Consider the following 25,236-nt stretch of genomic DNA (forward strand, 5'->3'; position numbering starts at 1 on the left):
TATTTATTTATTAAGTGTTAGAGATTACATATTTTAATTATAATATAATTTATATATTTGGAAGTATTTATTTATTATAAATTATAATTATACTACTAAATATTCCTGCTAAAATATAATATCAAGGCTACGAAAAAAGTAATCTGCTTAATAAACGACGCCGTTTGAGAGTCATTTGTTTGGGGTGTTGCCTCGACCTTAGTTACTTGCTCTGGTTATCACCGCCGGCGATGGAGCCGCCGGAGTGCCCGGTATGTCTTCAATCCTTCGACGAGCGCGACGCAATTCCTCGTGTCTTATCATGTGGACACTCCGTCTGCGAAGCTTGCCTCGCGGAGCTTCCGCAGCGGTACCAGGACACTATTCGGTGCCCCGCCTGCACCCAACTCGTGAAGTACCCTTCTCAACAAGGCCCTTCCTCTCTCCCCAAAAACATTGACCTCCTCAGACTCTCCCTCCAACACTCCCCTTCCCCTTCCTCTTCCTCTTCCTCTGATCATTCCCAGATACCGAATCAACGCTCCACAACCAATTCTTGTTACTATCACCCTCCCTTCTCGTCCCATGAGCTTTATGTTACATGGAAGGATTGGATTCTCCCGCACGACGCCGTTTTAACGGACGATCATTGTATTGGCTGGTTCAGTTCGACCAAGGGTAGGGGTTGCTTCGGAGTTAACCGTAGTGTAAGTCTTGCTCCCATTGTTTGTTTCCCTCCTCGGGATCGTTCCAAGTTTAGGTTTAGTTATGTCGCATGGGTGATTAAGTGTTTGGAGGGGATGAACGAGGGTGCGAAGGAGGAGTTGGCGTTGATTCTAGAAGCTTCCGTGAGGCAGGGGAGGATGTGTAGGGTTTATGGTTTGTGGAGTGAAGGGGTGGAAGGGCCTCTGTATATGGTGTGTGAGAGGCAAAGATGTAATTTATTGGACAAGTTTGGTGAATTGGGAAATGGGTTTCTTGCTGTGAGTGAGGGTGGTTTGGAGTTGGATAAAGGTGGGATTTTTAGTTTTTTAATGATTGGGAAGGGTATATGTGAAGCTGTGCTTGCTTTGCATTTGGAAGGGTTGGTTGCTGGCTGTTTGGGGCTTTCTTGTTTCTCTTTTGATGAGCTTGGTGGGATTTGTGTTGATTTGAATGAGGCATTGATGCTGGCAAGGAAGTTTGTGAATGCTGTTTCCGTTGAACACAAAGAAGAAGCAATGTGTAAGGGTTGCTTGGAAAATGAGGTTTTTGCAAGCCCTGAGGTTTTGTATGAGTTGTTGCACAAGAGGGGCACTGCTCCCGATAGTGGGCATTCGAGATATCCAATTGGGTATGGCTCGGATGTATGGTCATTGGCTTGTGTACTGCTGCGGCTTCTTATTGGAAATGTGCTGGCTTGGAATACCTTGGAAATGAAGGAAGAGAATGACGGTGATAGCTCTGCTAGTTATGCATGCTGGGTGGAGAAAGTTAGTTCTGTTTTGGAAGACAAACTAGGCTCTGAATATCTGTCACTGAGGCAGATTCTTTGTAAATGTTTGGATGTCAATCCAGGAAACCGGCCAGATGTGGTGGATGTAAGGAAATGCATTCAGAATATGTTAGTCAAACCGCAATTTGATTTTCTGGGCAACTTGGAGGTCACGATAAGTAGGGACTACACAGGAATCTGCTTGGTTCTAGGGGAGTTGTGTTTGTTGCCTAAGCAAAGTTCTAATGAACTGATTGAACATGAGTTGTGGGAGAAAGAAATTGGTGGTCAACCAAATGTTGTTCAAGATGGCAAAGGCAAATCTGATGAGGACTTTGCTGCTGGCTTACCTAAGGGAATGACTGAACTCAAAGATCTGCAGGGCCATCTTGATTGTATCAGTGGATTGGCTGTTGGGGGTGTGAATTCTAAATTTATATTCAATTATTACTATTTTTACCAATCATATTTCATGATACCTATTTTTGAATGTTTGGGTGACAAGATACTTAGGACTATTGTTTTGGGGCATAAAAATAAATCCTATTTCCATTTTGCTATTGAAAGTGGGTGGAAGTTTGCTTAAGGCCTTCAAACAAATGATAAATAAGTTATCCAATAATTGAGACATGTCATGGGTTTGAATGCCAGGTGAATGTGAGGCTTTTGAATTGATATAGTCACAGTTGCTCACAACTATGCATTGCATTAAAATAGTTTGAAACCACATGATTTAACGAAATTTATAAGCTATGTTCGTATTCAGTATCTGCATTTGGGCTGATTTATCTGTACAATTATACATGGTTGGATCATTAGAGTTTCCCTTTTACCATTCTGATCTGTTAGAAGATATGTTGATTATGCAGTGCTGAATTTATATTTCATTCTAAAAAGTATTTTTTTGGTTCTGCAGGGAGGTATCTATTGAGCTCCTCATTTGATAAAACTGTTCATGTATGGTCTTTGCAGGTAACACTTAAAACACGACAACATGACAATATTCTATTGGGTGCATTCAAATAGCATAATCTCATTCATAATCTTGGCATGACGATGCTATCATTATTGTTTCAGTCAATGCAGCAGATTTAGAAGAAAAAAAATCTTTTATAATTTCCAATAAATAGTTCTTCAGTTTTTTTCCCTACTGACACCAGTTAGCAAATACCTTCTGATTAATATTTAATGACAATAGCCAAATAAATAAAAGAAGAGAGAGAAATGCTGGCTTCCCTTTTTCCTCTAAAAATTAAAACTAAGACTTGCTTTAAAAGTCTAATTTCAGTTGAATTGCAGTTGATTTTCCAAAATTAGAATTCTAATTTTTAAGACAAATTGAATCAGGCATATTTCCTTCAGATGCTCACTTACTCTTCCTACCTTGTTCTATGTAGAAATATTGCATTCATTGTTTTACATGGATAAATGGAAAATACCATATTGAATGCTATATTATTATGTAACATCAAAGAATGATTTATGATAATGACACATTTGGAAGGGCTATGGTCTTTTACAATAAATTAGTGTGGCTGTTATTGTACAAGCTGTTTCTCAGGCTCTCAGCTATTCTATTGATGAGTTTCATCAATGTAAATTTTATGTAGGACTTTTCTCATTTACACACATTTAGAGGTCATGAGAATAAAGTCATGGCTCTAGTTTATGTAGATGAAGAAGAACCATTGTGCATAAGTGGTGACAGTGGAGGGGGCATATTTATCTGGGGAATTGCTGCCCCTCTTAGGCAAGATCCCTTAAGGAAATGGTATGAGAAGAAGGATTGGCGTTTTAGTGGTATCCACTCCTTGGTTGTTTCCAAAAATCATTCTCTCTACACTGGAAGTGGAGATAGAACAATAAAAGCTTGGTCATTAAAGGTGAGTTTGCCATTTTCTTTTTTTAACTTATTTGCTGCCTAAAATAAAAGCTTCATTGGGCAATGAATTCTTTGGGTTTCTTTACCTTTTCCCAGGATGAAACTTTGATATGCACAATGACTGGCCATAGATCTGTAGTTTCCACACTTGCTGTATGCGATGAGGTTCTTTACAGCGGTAGTTGGGATGGTACAGTTCGGTTGTGGAGTCTTAATGACCACAGTCCACTGACAGTTTTGGGGGAAGATCCGCCTGCAGAGATGAAGTCTATCTTGGCTATTACTGTAGATAGGCATTTGCTTGTTGCTGCACATGAGAATGGATGCATAAAGGTTTCTTACTTTTCCATAATTTTGAGCCTTTTGAAGATTAATAATGAATTTTGTAGCCCACTTGAAATGAAATATGGACTTGATCGAGACAATCAACTCCTGCCATTATTGTGTAACATCTCTTTTATCATTTGCTTGTTTAGGTCTGGAGAAACGATGTGTTCATGAATTCCAAAACATTGCATAAAGGGGCCATTTTTGCTATGAGTATGCAGGGAAAATGCCTTTATACAGGAGGTTGGGACAAAAATGTTAATATACAGGTAGATATGCAAACTCTTGTGCTCTGTTTTGGAAATTACAAGGCAATTTGCTCAACTTATGATATTTTGTTTAATATTGTTTATTCAATTAGCATAGAAATTCTTTAAAAAAGTTATTGAACTGTAGGAATTATCTGGAGATGAGTTTGAACTGGATGTCAAAGCATATGGATCCATTCCTTGCAGTGCTGTTGCAACAGCTATATTATGCAGCCAAGGAAAACTGTACGTTGGATATGCTGACAAGTCTATCAAGGTATTCATTCACTTCATCCAATTATTTTAATTTTTAAATTCAGGCCTCAGCATGTATTTTCATTTCTCAATGTTAGAGAGCTAGTTTAAGTGTTGCTTTAATAGAATAATGATATAAAAGAAATCACAACTCACATGCTTGATGTAAATTTTGTTCATTTACATAACATTTCCCCTTGTACTTGTTTATGTGTCTCCATAAATGGAAAATGAAAATACTTCAACTTAGAGCCATTTAGATATTTCCTTTTTCTCCCCCAACCGTAAGAAAAATCTTTGGAAGTGTATGTTGAGCTGTTTGAGGATACCACAGAAACTGTTTCATTCCACCATAACTTCTGTTGTAATATATTGCTAGAGCCTAGATTCTTTAGGTGCACAAGCAAATTTTAAATCTACATACCTTGACAGACTTTTGATAGCATATAAGATAATTTAGAATTTGAAGTTTATAACATGACTTTTTATCACTGAATTTCTGTCTTTTTATTCATGCTTGTGAAATCCTTAACACTCAACAGTTATTATTGATTTGATTCCTCCAGGTTTATCTGTAAACAGTAAGAGTTTATCAGGTGCATCTGTTCAACTCATGGTTTGATTGCTCAAGTTGCAGCCATTTTGATTTTTCTCAAATTATGCATCATCCATGTGATGCTCGGTTCTGGAGTGCTTGTTAATTCACATTTTCGACACAAATGCAGATGATATGATATGATTCAAGTGATACTTAAAAGGTGTTATGCACATATTTTAAACTATTTATTTTTGGGTTTTGATTCTTTAGGTTTGTATATAACTTGAAACTATTGCAGTGAGCTTAATGTAATCTATACCATAGTCTATATCATAGTAAATCTGTTCAGATTCAGGACACATGTCAAGTTTTAGTGCAAAATTTCCCGCCAGTTCTACTTTCTCTCTTTCTATTTTTGCTACATTATCACGATTCCGTTGTGTTGGTTTATATCCAGTGGTTTACTACCCCCGTGCTTTGCAAGGGGTTGTGCTCTAGTTAGATTATAATATGGCTTGTGGTGCCAGGTTTATCATATATCTAAAATATATTATAGCTTAATTCGTTTTTAGAGTTTTGGACATTTTGGGAGAGCTTATTTTCATCTTGTCTGGTCCTAGATTCACACCTTCAAAATTTACATTACCCCTCTTTCCCCCAAATACTTATAAGTTATAACCATTCAATTTGCTATCTTCCTACACTTGATTGATCCAAGAAAACCTTTAACCTAACGTATTAAAATCAAAAGCCTTCGACTATCCTAAAAAACTTTGCAGCAGTCTCCACGTAAGGAGGCTGAGACCTGTCAAGTACAATTTAAATATCATGTCAAACAATTTAACAATTGATTAGCGGCCTTTTTGTATTGGTTTGATCTCACAGCAAACAAACAGAAAGGAGGACTTACTCTTTGTTTGGTTGTGAGGAGAGAAAATGAGAGAACGGAAGAAAATAAAAATAAGAGAAACACATAGGTAAGAAATGAGGTGAGTATTGTAGAAATTAAAAAGAAATAGTCATCTCAGCCACTCATCTTATCTAAATGTGTGTATCTATCTACAACAAGTAATAACAAAAAACTAAAACACACAATAGAAACAGTGATTTCCATGCAAATTTGTTCATTTCGGAGATTAAATGACAATACTAATATTTCTTCACATTTAAGTGCAATCAATCTGCACATGCATCCCAATATTCATTCAATTCTTTGCTCTTTCATCCTTCCCCTCTCAATTTTGATGCAACCAAACCACCGCTAGGGTTTGTGTGAAATAACTTATTTACAACTTATATAAAGTTATTCTATGGTATAAGCATTTGTACAAATGTTTGGAAGAGCTTTAAAAAATAGGTTATACATGGACCATGAGTTATTTTTAACCTATTTCAATCAGTTTTCCAATATATCTTATGAAGATAGCTTACAACTTATATAGAAACAAGTTAACTAGATTTTTTCTTTAATTGTAGAAACAACTTATACATAAATAATTATATAATCGGTACTTATCCAATAAGTCCTTAATTAAGTTGTTTATCCAAATGTTATTTATAGATAAATAAAAAATCATTTTACTTCTTTAAAAAAATATTTTAACTTATATGTAGTAAGTTAAGTTAGCTTACAAGATAAGCTTTCTTTTTTCTAACCTATCAGTATTTTTAGAGTAACTTATCCAAGTCTAAGAAAATATTAATCAAATGTACCTTAAGATGTTTGGTGCCAACTCCATTAGGCCATAGACCATGTTTCAAGCATGCATTTATGCATTGTTTATCATTTGCCTTTAAATATGACATTATTTGCTAAATAAAATATTTAATAACACTATGACATACCTATTAACAGTAAATGGTCATAGCTTACTAACATGACTTGATTGGTAGATAACCTTATCCCTTAAGCATGTAATTATAGATTTGATCTTTGACTCGTGCATATGAAAAAATATTTATTGAAAGAGATCAACCACTTAAATGAATCTTAGTACATCAGGGGATTAGTTATTGTTTTTAGGTCGAAGATTACCTTAATTCACACCAAAAAAGGATCCTAGCTCATCTTTGAAGTTGCATTGTTTTGATACACTTCTTTGAGTGTAACTGTAAAATAATTTTGCTGGAATAATTTTCTCTATAAACATTAAGATGAATGGCTTTATGCATCCTTTAAATAGATAAAATATTTTCTTCCTTTTAGAGAAATAAAAAAGTCTTAAAAAAGTTTCAATATAATTTTGTTATTATATTATTGGTATAAAATATTTATTGACTTTGCCGATAATTAATATCTGTCCGGGCCTAAATGACTAGATTTAATGAGATTTTCTTCTTTCAATTATGATTTTTTTTTTACCTACAAAATTTAAATTAGAAATTTTATTTAAAGAAATCAAGTGAAATATTAATTGTACGAACATATATTTAAACCAAGTAAAATACATTAAAATTAAACTGGTTTCTAACTCTATAATTCAAATGCCAAACCGTTTGCTTCTTGGAGAGTGGAAGAATCTCGGGCACGGGCAGCAACTTCACTCAAACCATCTTATGCTAAGCTCTGTATTGCATGTGCGCTAACCCGCTGAAGTTGGAAGCACAAACACACACCTTTATGGCTGCGCTCTCATATTCACCTTTCTTCGCCCTTCACAGAATCACTTCCACTTCCACTTCCGCCTGCGCCAACGCCAACGCCTTCTTCATTCGGCCTCGTCCTTCTGTTCCTCCTCGACCTCGCCTGCGACGACGTCGTTGCGCACCCGTTCTCGTCGCTGCAGCGTCTGTTAAGGTGCGTTTGCGCTCCGCGCCCGTTACCTGTTCGACGAAATGCCTTAATTACATCTCACCTCACTTTCTCACTTATAGGAAAATCTCGGCCGCGTTCAGAAGAGTTTAGCCGACTTCACGAGCTTAAACTACTGGGTTGTTCGCGACTACTACCGTCTCGTGAACTCCGTCAATGCCTTCGAGCCGCAAATTCAGACGCTCTCCGATGAACAGCTGGCCGCGAAAACCGCCGAATTTCGCCGCCGGCTCGCGCGAGGGGCCACCATTGCCGATATTCAAGCTGGTTCGCTACTCTTTTACGTTGTTGCGCCATTGCTCGATTGGTCTCTGAATTGTGTTTGTGATTGAATTGTAATTTATTAATGTTTCAGAGGCGTTCGCTGTTGTTCGTGAAGCTGCATGGAGAAAGCTTGGAATGCGCCATTTCGATGTTCAGGTCTCATTCTATCATATCACTGTCTGCGTGTTTGGTTTATTTAGACTCATTAAGTTATTGAGTGATGAAAATTTTGGTTTTGTTAGATTATTGGTGGAGCAGTGTTGCATGATGGTTCCATCGCTGAGATGAAAACGGGGGAAGGTAAAACCTTGGTTTCCACGCTAGCGGCTTATCTTAATGCCCTGACCTCTGAGGGTGTTCATGGTATGTGACCGTGTGTTATTGCTAACACTCTAAAAGCTTTGGATATGCCGGAGAATTTTTTCGATACCAGCTCTTGGCTTTATGAAAAATAAACTTATCTGATCCGTGATTTCTTCGCAGTGGTAACTGTCAATGATTATTTAGCTCAACGTGATGCTGAATGGATGGGACGTGTTCATCGTTTCTTAGGTCTATCTGTTGGCCTTATTCAGGTAATTTTTCTCTGGTGGTGGTAAAATTTGTGTTAATCTACTGTGTTTGGTGGTGGGAAAGATTAGATTTAGAGCACATGTTTTAATGATGTGATGTACAAATGAGCTGGGTCTGGTATTGAAGTTTTTTATTAATTAATTTTTGAAAACGTACTGCATGACCTATTGTTAACTTTATTATCTCATGTTTGCATGCACAGAGAGGAATGAATTCTGAAGAACGGAGACTCAACTACGGACGTGATATAACATATACCAATAATTCGGTAATTAAAATTGTCAGTTACTTATTTTGTTTCTTTTTAGTTGTATATTTATTTATTTACTTTGATTTTCGTTTGCTCCTTTTTGTCCCTTTCTTACCTTAGGAGCTTGGCTTTGATTACTTGCGAGATAATCTTGCTGGAAATAGTGAACAGCTTGTAATGAGATGGTAGTGTATTACCTGGACAGAACTAAGTTGTTTTCTTCTTTTTTATTTTGGTTTGGAATATGTTTGGTTACTTATGACTACTCTACATGAAAGCAGGCCAAAGCCCTTTCATTTTGCAATTGTTGATGAAGTGGATTCTGTCCTGATAGATGAAGGAAGAAATCCTTTGCTAATCAGTGGTGAGGTAAGCTTAAGATTCCTTTTATTGTTGCTTCTTGTGGTCCCCTGCATCATCACCATCCTCTTCTTACATATCCAGGTTGACAGTATTAAAAAAATCATTTCAACTGATCAAGCTCAATGATATATGATTCTTGCTTCTCCTTTATCACAGGCTAGTAAAGATGCCGCACGATTCCCTGTTGCTGCAAAAGTAGCTGAACTGCTTATACAGGGCATTGTGAGTACATTCTCTTCCATTCTGAAAACTCTAGTTTATGCAGATAATTGAGAAACACAGTTCTATACACTGATTTTATTTTATTAACAGCATTACAAAGTGGAGCTTAAAGATAATTCTGTGGAGTTGACTGAGGAAGGAATTGATCTTGCTGAAATGGCTCTAGAAACTAATGACCTTTGGGATGAAAATGATCCCTGGGCCAGGTGAACATTCTTATACTTTAATAATTTTTTGAATTAAACAATATTCATTTCACTTTGGTTGGTGCTTACTTGTTAGTAATGCCCAATGGTTGCTTGGCGAAATGTAGGTTGGCATTAATGTCAGCATATCTTTATTGATTTTTTCCATCATGCTCTCTGTTTTTTATGAATGGTATTAACATTAACATCGTAATGACCTGCTAAAGAATAAAGTGCTTGATTACATTTTTCCTTTTCCTTTTTAATGATAAAATATTTAATTTATTAAGTCAAAGATAATATCATCATACTTAATTTTACTAAAAATATTAAAACTTATAGTCCTTTTTTATTTTAATTATGTATTAAAATATACATTTAAAAATTTACATATTAATAAAATATATATTAACATTACAAATTTTTAATATTGCATATCAATCTGAATAATAACCAAATGCTAATTCTCTGTGCATTGCATGGGCTCACATACTAGTAATATTACAAATGGAAAGGAGGATAAGATGCCTTCCTTAAAAAATTGAAAAGAAAAAGAAAACAAAACAACAAGAAAAATTAGGCATTAATATAGTAAAGCCATGTGATCCCTCAAGGCCTCAGTGTACACATAAATGACACCCCTGTAAAAGACCACGTGCTTTATGTTTTCCTCTATTTTACAACCTACATTTGTAATCATGATTTTTTTGGGTGCATAATATGCTAGAGATTTACACTAATTTATCATAATAATCATGGTTATATGTGTTGAATAATGGCTGCTTCATGTGAAGTTTCTGGCTAACATGTTGGAATTGGAATATTCCTGCCCAATCAGTTACATATGAGTAGTAAGAGTTGAGTTACTGCAGATTTGTGATGAATGCTATAAAAGCTAAAGAATTCTATCGCCGAGATGTGCAATACATGGTTAGAGATGGGAAGGCTTTGATTATCAATGAGGTAACATTTTCAAGGCATCTTTATGCTTTCAATATTATGCACTTTTTTTCTTTTACCTATGAAAGCAAAGACCAGCAACATAGAGACACCAAATCCAAAAAAATGTAGGATACAGTACATACACATGGCATGAGTAACATGCCTTCTTGATGGGCATGGACATACTGGTTGTCAATGGGGGAAATGAAGTTACTTTTTCCTTGGTTCTGAATCTAGTAGATATTTAAATTTTAAAGCTGGATATTTAACATCACACAAGAACACACCAAATCCAAAAAAATGTAGGACACAGCACATACACAAGGCATGAATAACATGCCTTTCTGATGGGCATACTGGTTATCCATGCAAGGTAAATGGGGAAATGAAGTTACTTTTCCTCCTTGGTTTTGAATCTAGTAGATATTTAAATTTTAAAACTGGATATTTTCGGACATACATCAGTTGTGAGTTGTGACTCTTGGCCACATATTAGATCTTTTGCTTTTAAAGATTCAGAGAGGGGGTTGGATGACAGCAACCAATTAGTTGAGAAGTAGAGAAAAATGTACCGATTGACATCCTAGATGATATTTTAAAAAAAATTGAGCTAAAAATATGCATACAATTCAGTGTTGTTTTGTTTTATAAGCTTGTACTCTGAAATTTGACTTGCTACCTGTAGTTCAGTTTTTGTTCTCTTGAAATTTACATGTAGTATATGCCTTTGATTTTACAAATTATGCATTGTCTACAGAATTGTGAAAAGATTTGATGCTCTAGCATTTATTCTTGATATGTATTTACTTTGTATAAGATATGTTGATTAGCAAATGCAGTGGAAACTAGTCTAATCAAATGGTCTTCTAGAATGGTAACAGACTCCTCCACTCCCCTCCTTCCCCCAAGCACACACACATATAAAATTTGTAGATGTTGATGCAACTTGAATAAATGATATGATTGCCTAGATGTAGCCATGTGGCAGTACTAACTGATGTTCAGTACTTATAATTTAATTTTCACTATGAAAATATATTATCCCCATCGGTTATGCTAGGAAACATGATCTATAACCCCTGATTGGAGGTGACATTGAGCTTCTGGTTCATGAAATTGTTTGGCTTGATGTTTGAATTTTATTTATTACATGCCTCAGCTTTCTTACTGTTATGTGATTTAGGACAGTTGAAGGTTTATAATATAAATATGCTAGTTTTTTTTTGGGATGAACCAAGGGTAGTGTCAGAGATCCCACACCAACTAGTGATATAGCAAAAAATTATGTATATAAGTTGGGAGAATTCTCACCTAATGATCTAGCTTTTGGGGTTGAGTTAGGTTTAAAACCAAATTCTAAGAGGGTATTAAAGCCTATCCTAGTATTTTTTTTTTTGTTGGTTCTATTGGACTACCTGCTATTTGGTCGTTAATGGACCACTCATAGATGTCCAATATTGTAAACTTCACACTCGAGATGTTTAGTCCTTGACGTGAAGGGTGTGTTTTGGAGATCCCACATCAATTAGTGATATGGCCAAATATATTAATGGGGGACAAGCCTCACTTTTCATGAGCTAGTTTTTGGGATTTAGTTAGGCCCAAACCCAAATTTCACAAAGTAGAAAGATTGAAAAAGGAATGGTTATTGTGGGTGCTTGAGGGCTAAGGGGGTCACTTTGGAAGGCAATAGAAATATAGAATGGGTTTAAGGAGGCTATTTTGATGCTGAGAATGGTACCTGCAATTTGGGGTTTGTGGTTTAAAGGCTTCAAGGGTGGATATAAGAATCTATTTGTGATTGAATAAATTTCTGATACTGTTAGCTATCTTCAGATCTGGGCAGACTAGAAAATTAGAGTAGAGATTAAAGTAAATAATACAATTAATAATTAGCAACCTTGGCATCACACAATGAAGAAGTGAGTAATCTCGTTGACATAATCTTAGATATTATAAATTTTAGGGTAAAATATGTTTTTAGTCTCTATAAATATGGCTAAATTTGGTTTTAGAACTTCAATTTTTTTTTTTTGGTTTTAGTTCTTATAAACTTTTTGAAGATGGTCCCTAATCCCTATCAATACTAATTATTGATATGACATACCACCCTGAGTGTTTGTTGATGTGGCATGTCTAGATGCTTGTCATGTTACTACTAAATATCCGTATCTCTAACAGTATTATTTCCTGTATTTTTGGCAGCAGTGTATGACTTTCATTTCCATTTAATAGTTAAACAGATACTTTTTAATTTTTGTTTTGTTTGCTGATACTTTTCTTAAGAATCTGATGATATAATGAACAAAATTTTGAAAATTTCTCAGCTGACTGGAAGAGTTGAAGAGAAAAGGAGATGGTCTGAGGGGATTCACCAGGCTGTGGAGGCAAAGGAAGGTTTGAAGATTCAGGTATATATGAGGGCTCTTTGGTTTTGTTATTTTGAATCTTGAAAATAGTTCAAACATAGTTAATTGGTTCTACATTACAATGTCTTAAACCTGCACAGGCAGATTCTGTTGTAGTGGCACAGATCACATACCAGTCATTATTCAAGCTCTATCCAAAGTTGTCAGGAATGACTGGGACTGCCAAAACAGAAGTAAAGATTTATATAGTTTTGACATTTCATTTGAGTTGTCATTACTATTACAATTTGTGCTATTATGAGTTCTTGATGACCATATATATCATTGCAGGAGAAAGAGTTCTTAAAAATGTTCCAGATGCCAGTCATTGAAGTGCCCACAAATCTTCCTAATATTCGAAAAGATTTGCCTATTCAAGCTTTTGCTGTAGGACATTTAATATTCGTTACTGTTGCTTCTTAAGTATCTTTAGTTTCAATACAATTATTTTTCAATGCCTAATCATTATTTTATTTAAGTGTATATTTTTCTATTAATATATTATTCAAGACTGCTCGTGGGAAATGGGAGCAAGTTCGCCGAGAAGTTGAATATATGTTTAGACAAGGTCGTCCTGTCTTAGTTGGAACAACTAGGTAATTATTTTGGATGTTGTCTATCACTGAGTCATGTTTTGCTTTCTTTCCAGAACAAATGATCATTACAAAATACTTCTTTCTGAGTCTAAAGCTCTGAAACACATGATAGGTTCTATTTAATAAGGAAGAACTTACATATATGCTTGCCATTTCTTCATGGGAATCTTGTCAACAGATATGCTCAAGGATTAGAGAGCTACATATTTTGTGAACTTGCTTGTTTTGTCCTTTTGTACCATTTAAAATGGATATTTTGTTGTACTTCAAATTTATGCTTCCTTGCTGTCATGATTTTGCTTTTATAAACAAATAATTAAGAGTTACAATCTGTTTAGTGTTGACTGTTACATATTGTACATTAACTTTATGTTTTTAGTGTCCATATTGTTAAGACATTGGAAAAAACCTTGAATGCTTTGTTCACTGAGAAGTTTGGTTTTTATTATAGCTCAATGTCGATGATTAATCCATGTTGCCAATCTGATCTACTGGGATAAATCTTGGTTGTTATTGTTATAGTGTGTCCATACGTTATTATTTGTTGATCAATATTGAGCAGGCTAAAATTTATATTTCTATGATCTTGAATTTTGAGTTCAAAATCAATCAATTGAAAGAAAATTGATTTTTTAAATTATTTATGACGGCACAGTTTTTGCAAGAAATTATCAGTGTCATTGTTAGAGATATAAACCATTATTAGGTCTATTGCTAACAGCTTAAGCTTTTAGTGGGTGTCAGCAGACAACTTAAGCTTCATCCTTGTTTCAAGCCCAACAGAGCTTTTACTAGAGGTGGCAAGCCAGAGAGGGATGCGTTCATGTTTCTAGTGTTTCTAGACAAAACACAAACTTTTGGGGGATTTGGTTCTGAACAACCATCTTCTCTTTTTGTTACATTAGTTTATGTCTTTTCAGTGGGTCTAGTTTTAAATCTTGCTCTGTTTTCTTTACATATCTTTGTTGACATTAAGCCACCTGTTCCCTCATCATCATCATACTTATTTGTTGTATCTTGTTATAATCAAATATTTACCTTGGATTCTTTACTTGTGCGGGCTATATATTGCATATGTTTGCACGTAAGCTTTTCAGTTATCTACAGTTGAGGCTATGTAGAATGATTATTTTCCATTCTTTTTCCATATGCAGTGTAGAAAATTCAGAACTTTTGTCTGGTCTGCTTAGGGAATGGAATATTCCTCATAATGTTCTAAATGCTAGACCCAAGGTTTGTGAAAGCATAAAGTGTTGGTAACTTGGTATCTTCAGAAGCATATGCTCTGTCTTTTCCTTTCATACGACTAAGATTGTGTTTCATTTTTTAAGTTTTGCCAGTCTCACTGAGCCCCTCCTCCTCATTTAATTCAGTATGCAGCAAAAGAAGCTGAAATTGTTGCTCAAGCAGGACGGAAACATGCCATTACCCTCTCTACAAATATGGCAGGCAGGGGCACAGATATAATCCTTGGCGGAAATCCAAAAGTATGTGTGCCACTAATATTTGCTATTTGTGCCTAGTGTTCTGTCAGAACAATATGAATCCTAGGGTACTGTCTTGCCTAAATATCTAGAAAAAATCAAATCAATTTGTATCACTTTTTGTTAGTAGATTTTTTTTGGCTTAATTACATTTATGATTCCTTTATTTTGGTTTGTGTTTGACTTTTGTCCTCCTAGTTTTTTTCTCTCAAGCCAATTAAGTCTCTTAAAAATTTAGCAAATTTGGTCCCCTTGTCAATTTTTTTCTATCCGAAACCCTTGATTCTCATTTTCTGCCCAAAATATTTTCAAATTGAATCAATTGGATTGTCTTTGTTCAAAACTTACCAACCAAAATATCAAATTTCACCCAAAATAAAAGTATCCTAAAATTTCCCCTCTTCAAACCCTATCTCACATCTTATTAAGTGCTTCAAATTTTATCAAGTTTCCACTCGATTTCTTACACTTAAACTTTCAAAATAATTTCATATCCCAATTTCATCATAAACATCCAAATATATTAGATAGAAGAAGCTGGCATTTTAAAATTTCAAGTAGAAGAAAATTGATTTTTGGGTAGGTGAGTCGGGGTGGATTTGCCTAATTTTAAATAAAGGGACGTAATTAGCTATAAAAATTGGGTGACCAAAATTGCACACTTTAAACTATAAAGTGCCATTGAGCTTCCCCCCCAACCTCCATTTGACATGTCACATTGGCATGAGTTGGATCATGGAAGTGACTTCATACATTTTCTTCCTGGTATATATAGATGCTTGCCAGAGAAATTATAGAGGATAGCTTACTTTCATTTTTGACACGAGAGGATCCAAATGTTGAACTTGCAGATGAGGCTATTTCACAGAAGGTAATCCTGTCTGTTACTTATTGTATTTTAATTTTCCTTACTTAAACATTCAGTTTTTAATGAATCTTTTGATGTAGGTGCTTCCAAAGGTAAAGGTTGGATCATCATCAATGGCCTTACTGGCTAAGACAACCTTAATGGGTCTGTGCCTCTGTGGTTCTAGTTGAGAAATGAAATTCTGTTCATTTTAATCATAATTACATGCTTTTAACTTGAAAGTGTTATATTCTTTGCAACATGAATTCAGCTAAATATGTATCCAAAAGTGAGGGTAAAAGTTGGACATATCAGAAGGCTAAATCTTTTATCTTGGAGGCTGTTGAAATGAGCCTTTCATATAGTTTGGAGGGGCTGGAGAAGCTTGCTAATGAAGAATCTGAGATCTACCCTCTTGGTCCAACTGTAGCCCTTGCCTATCTGTCAGTTTTGAAGGATTGTGAAGAACACTGTTTGCATGAAGGTTCTGAGGTAAAAAGGCTTGGGGGTCTTCATGTGATTGGTACATCTTTACATGAGTCCCGGAGAATAGATAACCAGGTGGGTACTTAAGCGTGATAAAAGTCTAAGATTTTGCAATTTGTTTTGCTGTATTGTTCCCCTTGGATTATTAAAACAATTTCCTTGACTGATTTGGCTATCCATATGCAAGGAATATTTTTATTTTTATATTCAGTTACTGTTTTGAATTATGAATAATGTTAACTTGATATCGAAATGTTATTTACTTGTATGTACAAAAACATATAGGGTAGGCATAATTCAAGCATTTGATAGATATTAGTACTCATGCCTCCAATAAGATGTTCTTGGGGCTTCTTTAGAGTTTGGGACATAATATACTGAAGTTATACTTAACCATTTTAACTTTCTACTCAATGATGGAAAGCTTATCCTCTTTTCCATTTGTTAATAACAATATATTATTATTATTATTATTAATTTATTATTATCCTTGGTACATTTTTCCTCACATTTTGTTACTCAACATGTAATAATCTTTTCTCTAGCTACGTGGCAGAGCAGGAAGACAGGGGGATCCAGGATCAACACGATTTATGGTCAGGTAGTAATAGTAGACTACTCACTACTGCTACTGCTGTTACTGCTAAATAGTTTTTATATACATACAAGTCTAAAGAGGACTTGTCATCATATATAGACCAAAAAGGACTGTTCCTCAGTCTTACTCAGACAAACTATTGTTTTGATTATAGGGTGCTATAAGTTTACCAATATTGAAAACTTTTAGGTCGACATAGGCTCAAAGGAATTGGAAGGTCAAATTAGAATTGAAGTTTCCTTATGTGCATTTGAAGTTTCTTTCAAAATACAAAAGAATGTTACAACAAACAAAAAGCTATTGTTATTGTGATTAATATACTTTGTCTTTTGTTGAGAACTATTGAAGTATAAATTTGGATTAGTGCCTTGCTTTTTTTTTTTTCTTAAAATGTAAGAACCTCGACTTTTATAGCTGAACTGTTGAATACTATTTGCTTCGTACTTTTGTATTTTCTGAGGGAGCAGGATGACTGGGTGTGTGTGGTTTATGAATTCAGGGCTGTCAGCCAGTTCTCACACTATCTCATCATGTTATAGTTTGCAGGATGAGATGTTTCAGAAATTCAATTTTGATACTGAATGGGCAGTGAGACTTATCTCAAAGATTACAAATGACGAGGATCTGCCAATTGAGGGTGATGCAATTGTAAAGCAGGTTATTATCTATTTATTTACATTATGATTGATTAGTAAATATTTGATTTAAGAAGAATGTCTTAGGGTGTGTAATGTGTATTTGATCATGTTCTTGTTTTTTAGTTTTTAAAAGGAGAAAAAAAGGCTATGCACTGATTGTGTACAATAGTTTTACATTATTATCCAATCACAGATCACCATGTATGGTAAGTTTGTTGACTTTTACAATAACTACTTAAAAAGTCATGCCAACCATGATTTGTGATTGAATGATAGCGTAAAACTGTTTTACACTACCAGTGCATGACTATTAAACTCTTAAAACTATTTTATAATACAGTTTTCAAAAACTAGTTTTTGACAAGTGCAAAGAAGTACACGAGCAACAGAAAACTGAAAAAGAAGTATTACTTTGAAAACAACTTTCAAAAACTATTTTTATCAAACAATTTTTTTTTCTTGTTCTGAAAAACAGAAATTGGTTATCAAGAATAGGAAACAAATAGTTCCTTAACTCTGCTTTTCTTCCCTTTTCTTTCTCTTCTTCGTTACAAAAGTTCTTCTTTGATAACTAATACAGTAAAATAATTTTACATACTTGCTTTTCCCAATTTTTATTTATTCATATGTTTGTCATATGCTGTGCTTGATGAATGCCATCTTCCCAATACTAACTGGGACCATCACATATTTATAGCTTTTGGCACTGCAAATCAATGCAGAAAAGTTCTTCTTTGGCATAAGAAAGAACCTTGTTGAGTTTGATGAAGTATTGGAGGTATGTTTCTATCATGAAGAGATATTTCAAAAATACACACTCCATCGAGGTTATGTAATTAGTTAGATGTTGTCTACTGTCTAATAAGTAATAACTTCTATTTGTTTTCATATTCTAGATTGATTCAACTACGTAAAACTCAATTTGTGAATACTTTTCTATAATGAAAAGTTTATAGACTTTTTATTCCATAGCGAACTTTGTTCAATTATTAAAAATAACTTGTAGAGCTGTTGCGGTGCATTTTGCGGCCAATATTGAGCAGAACATGGAGTTTGGGCACCAATGGAATAAAAGCTATACACACACACACACACAAACACATACTATTTTCTAAAAGGAAAACAGATACAAAGTTGGAACATTTTCCTTGGCACTCTTTGCCACTTGATTTCATTTTCCTTCTTCCCAAACTCCTGAAAATGAATCTATAGAAACTTATCAAATGAGCTAGGACAAAACCAGTACTCTCTGAAAATACCAAAAATAGTTTATTCCAAAGAAATCACATAGCTTGGCAGTGGAGAAATAATCGAGGCACAGTTTCAGACTCAGATCTACATGACATCAGCAGGGAGAGAGAGCTATATGAAGGCATCTAACCTGTAACATGTTATTAGTGTCAAAAAAAGGCTTTGGCCTTTGGAGGAGCTTTACAATTCCAAATTGGCATATCCAAGGCAAACATCTACCTTGTGGGAGAACGTTTGAGAAACTGGAAGTAAGATCTGCAAGAAAAAACACCAGTAGAATAAACAAATCTTTGATAGGAAAATTGTGAATAGTAATGGACAAAGAAAGCTTCTAAGAAAGGGACATCACCTTAAGTATTCTCCCAAAATCTGATTTTTGAGCTATCTACCATTTTAAAAGAAACCAGAATCATAAAATGAAAATATCGGTGAGAAATAAATTTTCAAGGACTCATGTGAATCACATTCATGAATGCTTAAGCCGTGGAGTAGAAACGGCTAACTTCATTTATATGTCTATCTAAAATCTTTTAAAATACTTGTTAGATTAAACTTTAAAGTAGTAGAGCATGCACTTTTTTCCTTGAGTAAAATTTCTAACTTCTTTCTTTAACAGTGGAATTTATCTTGAAGTCTGCAAAATCTTTATCAACTAATTTGCTTTTGTATTTATTATTTTATTATAAGGTGCAACGAAAGCATGTTTATGATCTAAGGCAATTAATCTTAACAGGAGATGATGAAAGCTGTTCCCAACATATATTCCAGTGAGTGCCTTTAAATTCTCAATCGTGCCTGTTAGATTTAGTAGTTTAAGTTATTACTGACTTGTAGGTGATTGTATAGTATTAATTAGCTCTAACTTAGGAGATTATTCTGTTAGTAATTAATACTGTACATAGCATAAAAATTTACGTGTGTGGACTGATTGTATCCACACTGTTCTATTGGAACCCTCGTCTAAATCTATAGTGCCTAATTGCCTACTTTCTGGTGCCTGTCTCATTTGATAATGTCTAAAATATCAGGGATGATGAATCATGTTCTGTTAAGGAGTTCCATTTAAGTTCTTGTGTTATTGATACTTTTCACAGTAGTATGAGGACTAGTCATTTCTGTCATTTTGATCTTTAGCTATTTTTCAGGTCCATTCATTTATACTTTAAATTTTAATTTTAATGGCCATCGTGTCTCATTCTATTTGTTCAAACCTTTGGGCATTTTCAGTCTTATTTTATTATTCAATATTAGGATGAAATTTATGTAAGAAATCATCAGACTTAATCTTCCCAGCTAAATATTATTCCAAGTCTTTACTATTTCTTGGAGCATGAACAATTTCAGTTCTTGATGAGACACTACCCTGGCCTGAATCAGTTCTCTTTTCTGTCCTTGTTTTTGGCACTATATTAATTCAAATTTCCTTTAATCATTAAAATCCCTGACTAAGTCCTAACCATACTTTATAAACACTATTGATAGTATGATATTTACCTTCCGAGTAATTGGGGCTAACAAGTTATAGAAAATGTGAATGAAAGTATCACTTAAAGCACCTCTGTGAGATGAGATACACAAGAATGACAGTCTTGGTCCTTCTCTTTCTGCTTATAACTTATGTCTTATAGTATCCTGATCTGTGGCAAGAAAAGTATGCTGAATTAGCTTTGGTTTTCCACTTACAAGGGTGTTGACTGTAAAGACTAGAATAGTCATTGGTTTTTGTTAATTTTTTGTGACTGAGGTTTATTCTTATATAGTTATATTTCCTCTTCTATTGCTCTTTCCTTCTTTCTTTCTTAGATTTGTGTGTACTGCTTATAGGTACATGCAAGCGGTGGTGGATGAGATTGTCTTCAGTAATATTGATCCACTGAAGGTGGTTCAGCTGTCTCTCTAACATGTTGTATATTTCTTTTCACAAATTCCTTTAATCTTTTGATTTGAATGGATTTTGTAGCATCCACGTAGCTGGGGTTTGAGTAAGCTCTTGAAAGAGTTTGTGACTGTTGGTGGAAAGTTGTTGCGTGGTATGCTTGTTTGCTACGACTATGGTCCTTAAATTTCATCTGCATAAATGTCTTGTCCTCTTCATTTGCTGTGTTTTGGCTCAATCAAATTTACTATTTTTATTGATATGCTCAAATGGGTTCTGGTAGAATCTTTAGGAGGAATTAGTGATGACACTTTGCTAAATTCACTTGGGCTAGTGAATGATTTGAGTTCAGTTGATATCGTCAACTTTTCCCTTCCGAATTTGCCAGCACCTCCAAATGCCTTCAGGGGAATTCGCAGGAAGAGTTCTTCATTAAGACGATGGCTTGCTATTTGCACTGATGATTTAATTGGGTAAGTTACTTGATTTGCTGTAGAATTGTGAAGTTAAATTTAGAGTTCTCATTTTCACTGACTGTAAGCCTAATGTAGGAATGGGAAGTACCAAACAACTTCTAATCTTCTGCGCAAGTATCTTGGAGATTTTCTAATTGCTTCATATTTAAATGTTGTTGAAGAGTCTGGTTATGATGAGAGACATGCAAAGGAAATTGAGGTAAAGATATTCTATTCAATTGTTTCTTCTTGCAATTGAAAATTTGGTTGCTATCTGTAAATCTACTAACGTAAGTAGTGTTAGTACGATACACTAATTATTTCATTTTACAGCATAATTGCATCCAAAATTTTTGAAATCAACCACAGACATCAAACCACACCATGTTGAATTATGTATTATTGCAATAAGGCAATGAAAATAGAGCCTAGAGAACCATATTTGCTATAATGACCTATGAAGGAAAATAAAATAGAGCCTAGAGAGTAGAGAACTATAGTTTAGCTTAAATTAAGAAGAAATGAAGTGTGTGCCTAAGGTTTTGCACCATCTGCTCATCAGTATTACCTACTGTTTTTTTAACCTTAAACATCCACACTCAAACAGAATGAAATTTTAATTGTTGACAATCACTTGGTGATATTAAACTAACGAAGTTATGATCCAAAATCCATACTGTGGGGAAATGATACTACGATAGTACTGCTACTGTCCTACACAGTCATTGCCCATGCTTAAAAGTAGAAAAGGAAAAATTGAGTCTTGCTACAGAACTAATGAATATAATTATCCCAATAGTTGCTTTTTGCAGTGATCAATGCCCGTCCCTTTCTATTGATTTAAGGGGATAGATACATGAACATGGTGCTCCTTCATTTGCTAATTTGGAGTACCTTTGATGTGTTTGACCAAATGATAATTTTTGCATTGAAACCAATTACCAAACATATGCATAAGGAGATTGTTGTTTTCTATTATCTGTTTTGGCTCACTGTATTCTAATTGCTTCTTGTTCACCCATTTCTCGGGAGTTTACAGTTTCTCTATCTTAAAAAATAGAATTCATTATATTTAATATTTTTTGAAATACAGAGAGCTGTTCTTTTGCAAACTCTTGATTGTTTCTGGAGAGATCATCTTGTAAACATGAATAGGCTCAGCTCTGCGGTAAATTTTCCTTTTGCTCCCATGTATCTTTTTGGTTCTCTTGACAACAAAAGGCTTATATCAGAGTTGTGGCAGGTGAACATTAGGAGCTTTGGCCATAGAAATCCTCTTGAAGAGTATAAAATTGATGGTTGTCGATTTTTTATCTCAATGCTGAGTGCAACTAGAAGGTTAACTGTAGAAGCACTGTTGCGGTATTGGACATCTCCAATGGAATCCCAAGAACTATTTTTATCATGAAAGTAGATAATTCAAGAAAATTCTGCAAGACCTATTTTTTTTTGCACAATGTTATTGGTGTTTCAACTAGTCAATTGGTTTGCATGGTGTAGATATAAACCAAAAAGCTACATGGCTTTAGGGGCTCAGGTTCCTTCATCTCCCAGTAGTGTTATCCTTTTTATACTGTTTGCTTTGATTGATGCCTGGAGAACAGTTTTAATTATAACTTTTTTGTCCTCCTCTTTTTGACAGGCAAAGCGATCAAAGGAGCTGCTCCTATTTATTTTAATGTTTTTGCTTAGATTAAAATGAGGTTTACATGGTGATGATGTCCGTTGTCGAGAAGGTTTGCAAGGGCTATGCCTAACACGATGGAAAAATGTGCCAAGGAGTTTAGGACTGCAACGGAAGTCAGAGTGGATCATATTTTTTTTCATGCTTGACTGTAATTTTATTGTCTTGTTAGTTTGTACAAAAAATACAGAATGTAAAATATGAAGGATGTATAATATATTATTATATATAATGAATTGCATTTACAATTTTGTTAATTTTTTCTCTTGAAATTTTTTTCTCTTCTGTGCTACCGCTGGAAGATCACTGTGACGGGAAAGACCACACTCTCCCCACCCCCACCCTTATCCGTTACATCTAAAACTTTGTTTCTTGGACGATGATAATTTTTTTATATAGGCAAATAAGTATGTATGTTGATATAAGAGCACCAGCAATGCCATAGTACAAGAAATTTAACAAGACAAAGACTATTCCCCAATAACATAAACAGATCCCACTGTTATGATGCCATACTACATCCACTATCCCACAAAAGATATCACGAGGATAGCTACCACACTCTAGGATCTAGATATATACAAGAGTAACTCAATGCATATACAAAGATACCAAAGTTCAGACTTGGAGTTAGCCTAAAAAGAATTTCACTGGTACCTGGCCGATTAAATAAATAGAAAACATGGAATCCAAGTGACCATGTAACTATCGAAGCACCGCAGCTTAATGCCAACTGCAGTGTTTGTTTGGATATACACATGACAGGTCTTCAACTAAATTCTAAGGATATACATTATTTTCTGCATTTCTCCCTTAACATTATTTATTTTTCTTTGTGCTTATTGCACTGGTAATCAATCAATTTTATTATGAAATTACTGCTATTGTTATTTTTGTTATTTAGTTTAAGAATTTATATTTTCTTCCCATTTATTTTTTTATTTTATTTTTCTAACACATGACAGGTCTTCAACTAAATTCTAAGGAAACTGATCTCCAGTTTATATGCTTTGATTATTGATTAGTTCCATCAGCTAAACAATTACAACAGCAGAAACCATAGGCGAGACCTAAACCCTAAAATCATTCAATTTTCTTATAATTAATAATAGAAAAAAAGGGGAAGCAAAAGAATGTAGTACATAACCGAAATTGCATAACCCTGCGTTTCTACGAAAGAAAGAAACCCTGAAATTCAGGGGACGGGTTTACGCTTTCTTGACGAGTGAGTGAGGGAAAGAAGAATCGAGGCATAAGAAATGAGAGAGAGAGAGAGAGAGAGAGAGAGAATGACTCACAAGCTTTCAAACGGTCAAAAAGATCCACTCATTTCTACCAGAAGAAGAGTGAGAACTTCTGATGACGAACGACGATTGCAGGATTCGGAGGCAGAGTCACAAAGAATGCAAGGAACGGGGCGCCAATAAACAGTGAGATCCCTGAGATGGGCAACATTTTGAATCTGATAAAAGAGCGTCTATTATATAAATCTTGTGTTATTTACTGAGTGATCCTGATCGGGGTCAATATATAAATAACAAATAATAGAAGGAGTAATATGTACTGAGTTGAAATAAAATGTATGTCCTATGGATTATGGATTTATTGAATCAAATCAATAATTATTATTAAATTAAAATTTTAATTAAATAGTTGATAAAACTTTAATTTTTTTTACATATAAAATAGATAGATAAGTTGTAAATTTAAGTATTAATGTATTTGATATCACACGAAGATAACACAAATAGATGAAGTTAATTAGCAATTTATTACACACCAGAATAAAACGATATAAAGCATAAAATATAGATTACATAATTAGATAATGAGAACATCTCAAACATTAATGTTTGTTGTTGCTGTTGATCAATATGTTGTTCGCAATCCCAATTAGATAATAGAAAGTCCATTCACCGAAGTTTATTCAAATGGGTTTGTTTGTTTGTTGGTGTAGAAGAGGATGTCATCTCCTAATAATTCAAATTAATTATTCTTTTAGGAGTTACAATATTTTTTACGATAATATTTTTAGGAGATTTTGAACGTAATCTGACTGTGAAGGGGGTGGGGTCGCACGCCGGATTGGGTGATGGGGTCGGTGGATACAGAGCCATGGGGATGGTTGTTGATGTTTGCAAAAGGAGAAAAGTTAGGAATTAAAGTGTTTTTAATGGTTATTATATTAAATTAATTGTTTTAATATTTAAAATATTAACAATGTTAAACATTTTAAATGAAAAACTAAAAAGTATCAAAATAGTAAAATAATATATTTTAAAAATATAAAAGATTAAGACAAACTTTTTTAACTTAACATATCACAACAAAACTAAAATATAACTTAATGGACCAAAAGTAATAATAAATCCATATTTTAAGATATAACATACCAGTAATAATAGAATATATAGTATTAAAAAATGTAATAATTGTAACTAAAAATATAATGAAAATGATTTATCTGCAAATAAAAAATTATAAGAAGTTATAATTAATTAAAAAAATAAAATTATAATACTTTAAAATATATTTTTATCCATAAAATAAAATTAAAATTTATATGAAATTATTATTATTTAATAATTTTATCAAATGT

At 34.1% G+C, this 25,236-nt stretch overlaps 1 protein-coding gene and 1 long non-coding RNA gene across 3 annotated transcripts; one reads left to right on the forward strand and one right to left on the reverse strand.

The window, feature by feature from the left end:
* Positions 1-145: 145 nt before the first annotated feature.
* LOC100793437 (protein translocase subunit SECA2, chloroplastic) lies at positions 146-22,864 on the forward strand. Of its 2 annotated transcripts, XM_003527902.5 has the most exons (36): positions 146-1,872; positions 2,370-2,425; positions 3,064-3,336; positions 3,432-3,668; positions 3,812-3,931; positions 4,059-4,187; positions 7,578-7,782; positions 7,871-7,935; positions 8,022-8,142; positions 8,263-8,354; positions 8,555-8,620; positions 8,723-8,787; positions 8,884-8,971; positions 9,122-9,187; positions 9,278-9,393; positions 10,245-10,335; positions 12,642-12,725; positions 12,824-12,916; positions 13,014-13,109; positions 13,233-13,318; positions 14,473-14,551; positions 14,692-14,805; positions 15,578-15,673; positions 15,751-15,814; positions 15,921-16,210; positions 16,681-16,736; positions 17,273-17,390; positions 18,069-18,149; positions 19,310-19,389; positions 20,447-20,501; positions 20,583-20,652; positions 20,782-20,971; positions 21,050-21,173; positions 22,047-22,121; positions 22,197-22,490; positions 22,596-22,864. In XM_003527902.5, exons 1-35 carry the CDS (start codon positions 231-233, stop codon positions 22,359-22,361), a joined length of 5,448 nt encoding a protein of 1,815 aa, XP_003527950.1. In that variant the 5' UTR covers positions 146-230; the 3' UTR covers positions 22,362-22,490; positions 22,596-22,864. The 2 variants fall into 2 exon arrangements, with proteins under 2 accessions (XP_003527950.1, XP_006581596.1); XM_006581533.4 differs by lacking the exons at positions 146-1,872; positions 2,370-2,425; positions 3,064-3,336; ... (1 more) ...; positions 3,812-3,931; positions 4,059-4,187 and adding an exon at positions 7,157-7,500.
* LOC102660666 (uncharacterized) lies at positions 18,309-24,128 on the reverse strand. The gene is made up of 4 exons (XR_005891985.1): positions 23,936-24,128; positions 18,972-19,007; positions 18,842-18,877; positions 18,309-18,752 (listed from the first exon to the last, which is right to left on the reverse strand). It is a non-coding gene; the product is annotated as an uncharacterized lncRNA (long non-coding RNA).
* Between the last annotated feature and the right edge of the window lie 1,108 nt (positions 24,129-25,236).

This window comes from Glycine max, chromosome 6 (genome assembly GCF_000004515.6).
Source record: "Glycine max cultivar Williams 82 chromosome 6, Glycine_max_v4.0, whole genome shotgun sequence".
Lineage (NCBI taxonomy): Eukaryota > Viridiplantae > Streptophyta > Magnoliopsida > Fabales > Fabaceae > Glycine > Glycine max.

Bases quoted from the DNA above. Each gene is read 5' to 3' on its own strand.
- LOC100793437 (XM_003527902.5), top strand. From the start codon at position 231: ATGGAGCCGCCGGAGTGCCCGGTATGTCTTCAATCCTTCGACGAGCGC. The intron at 8,621-8,722 runs GTAATTAAAATT...TTCTTACCTTAG, and splicing joins TAACATATACCAATAATTCG to GAGCTTGGCTTTGATTACTT. The intron at 15,815-15,920 runs GTCTGTGCCTCT...ACATGAATTCAG, and splicing joins GGCTAAGACAACCTTAATGG to CTAAATATGTATCCAAAAGT.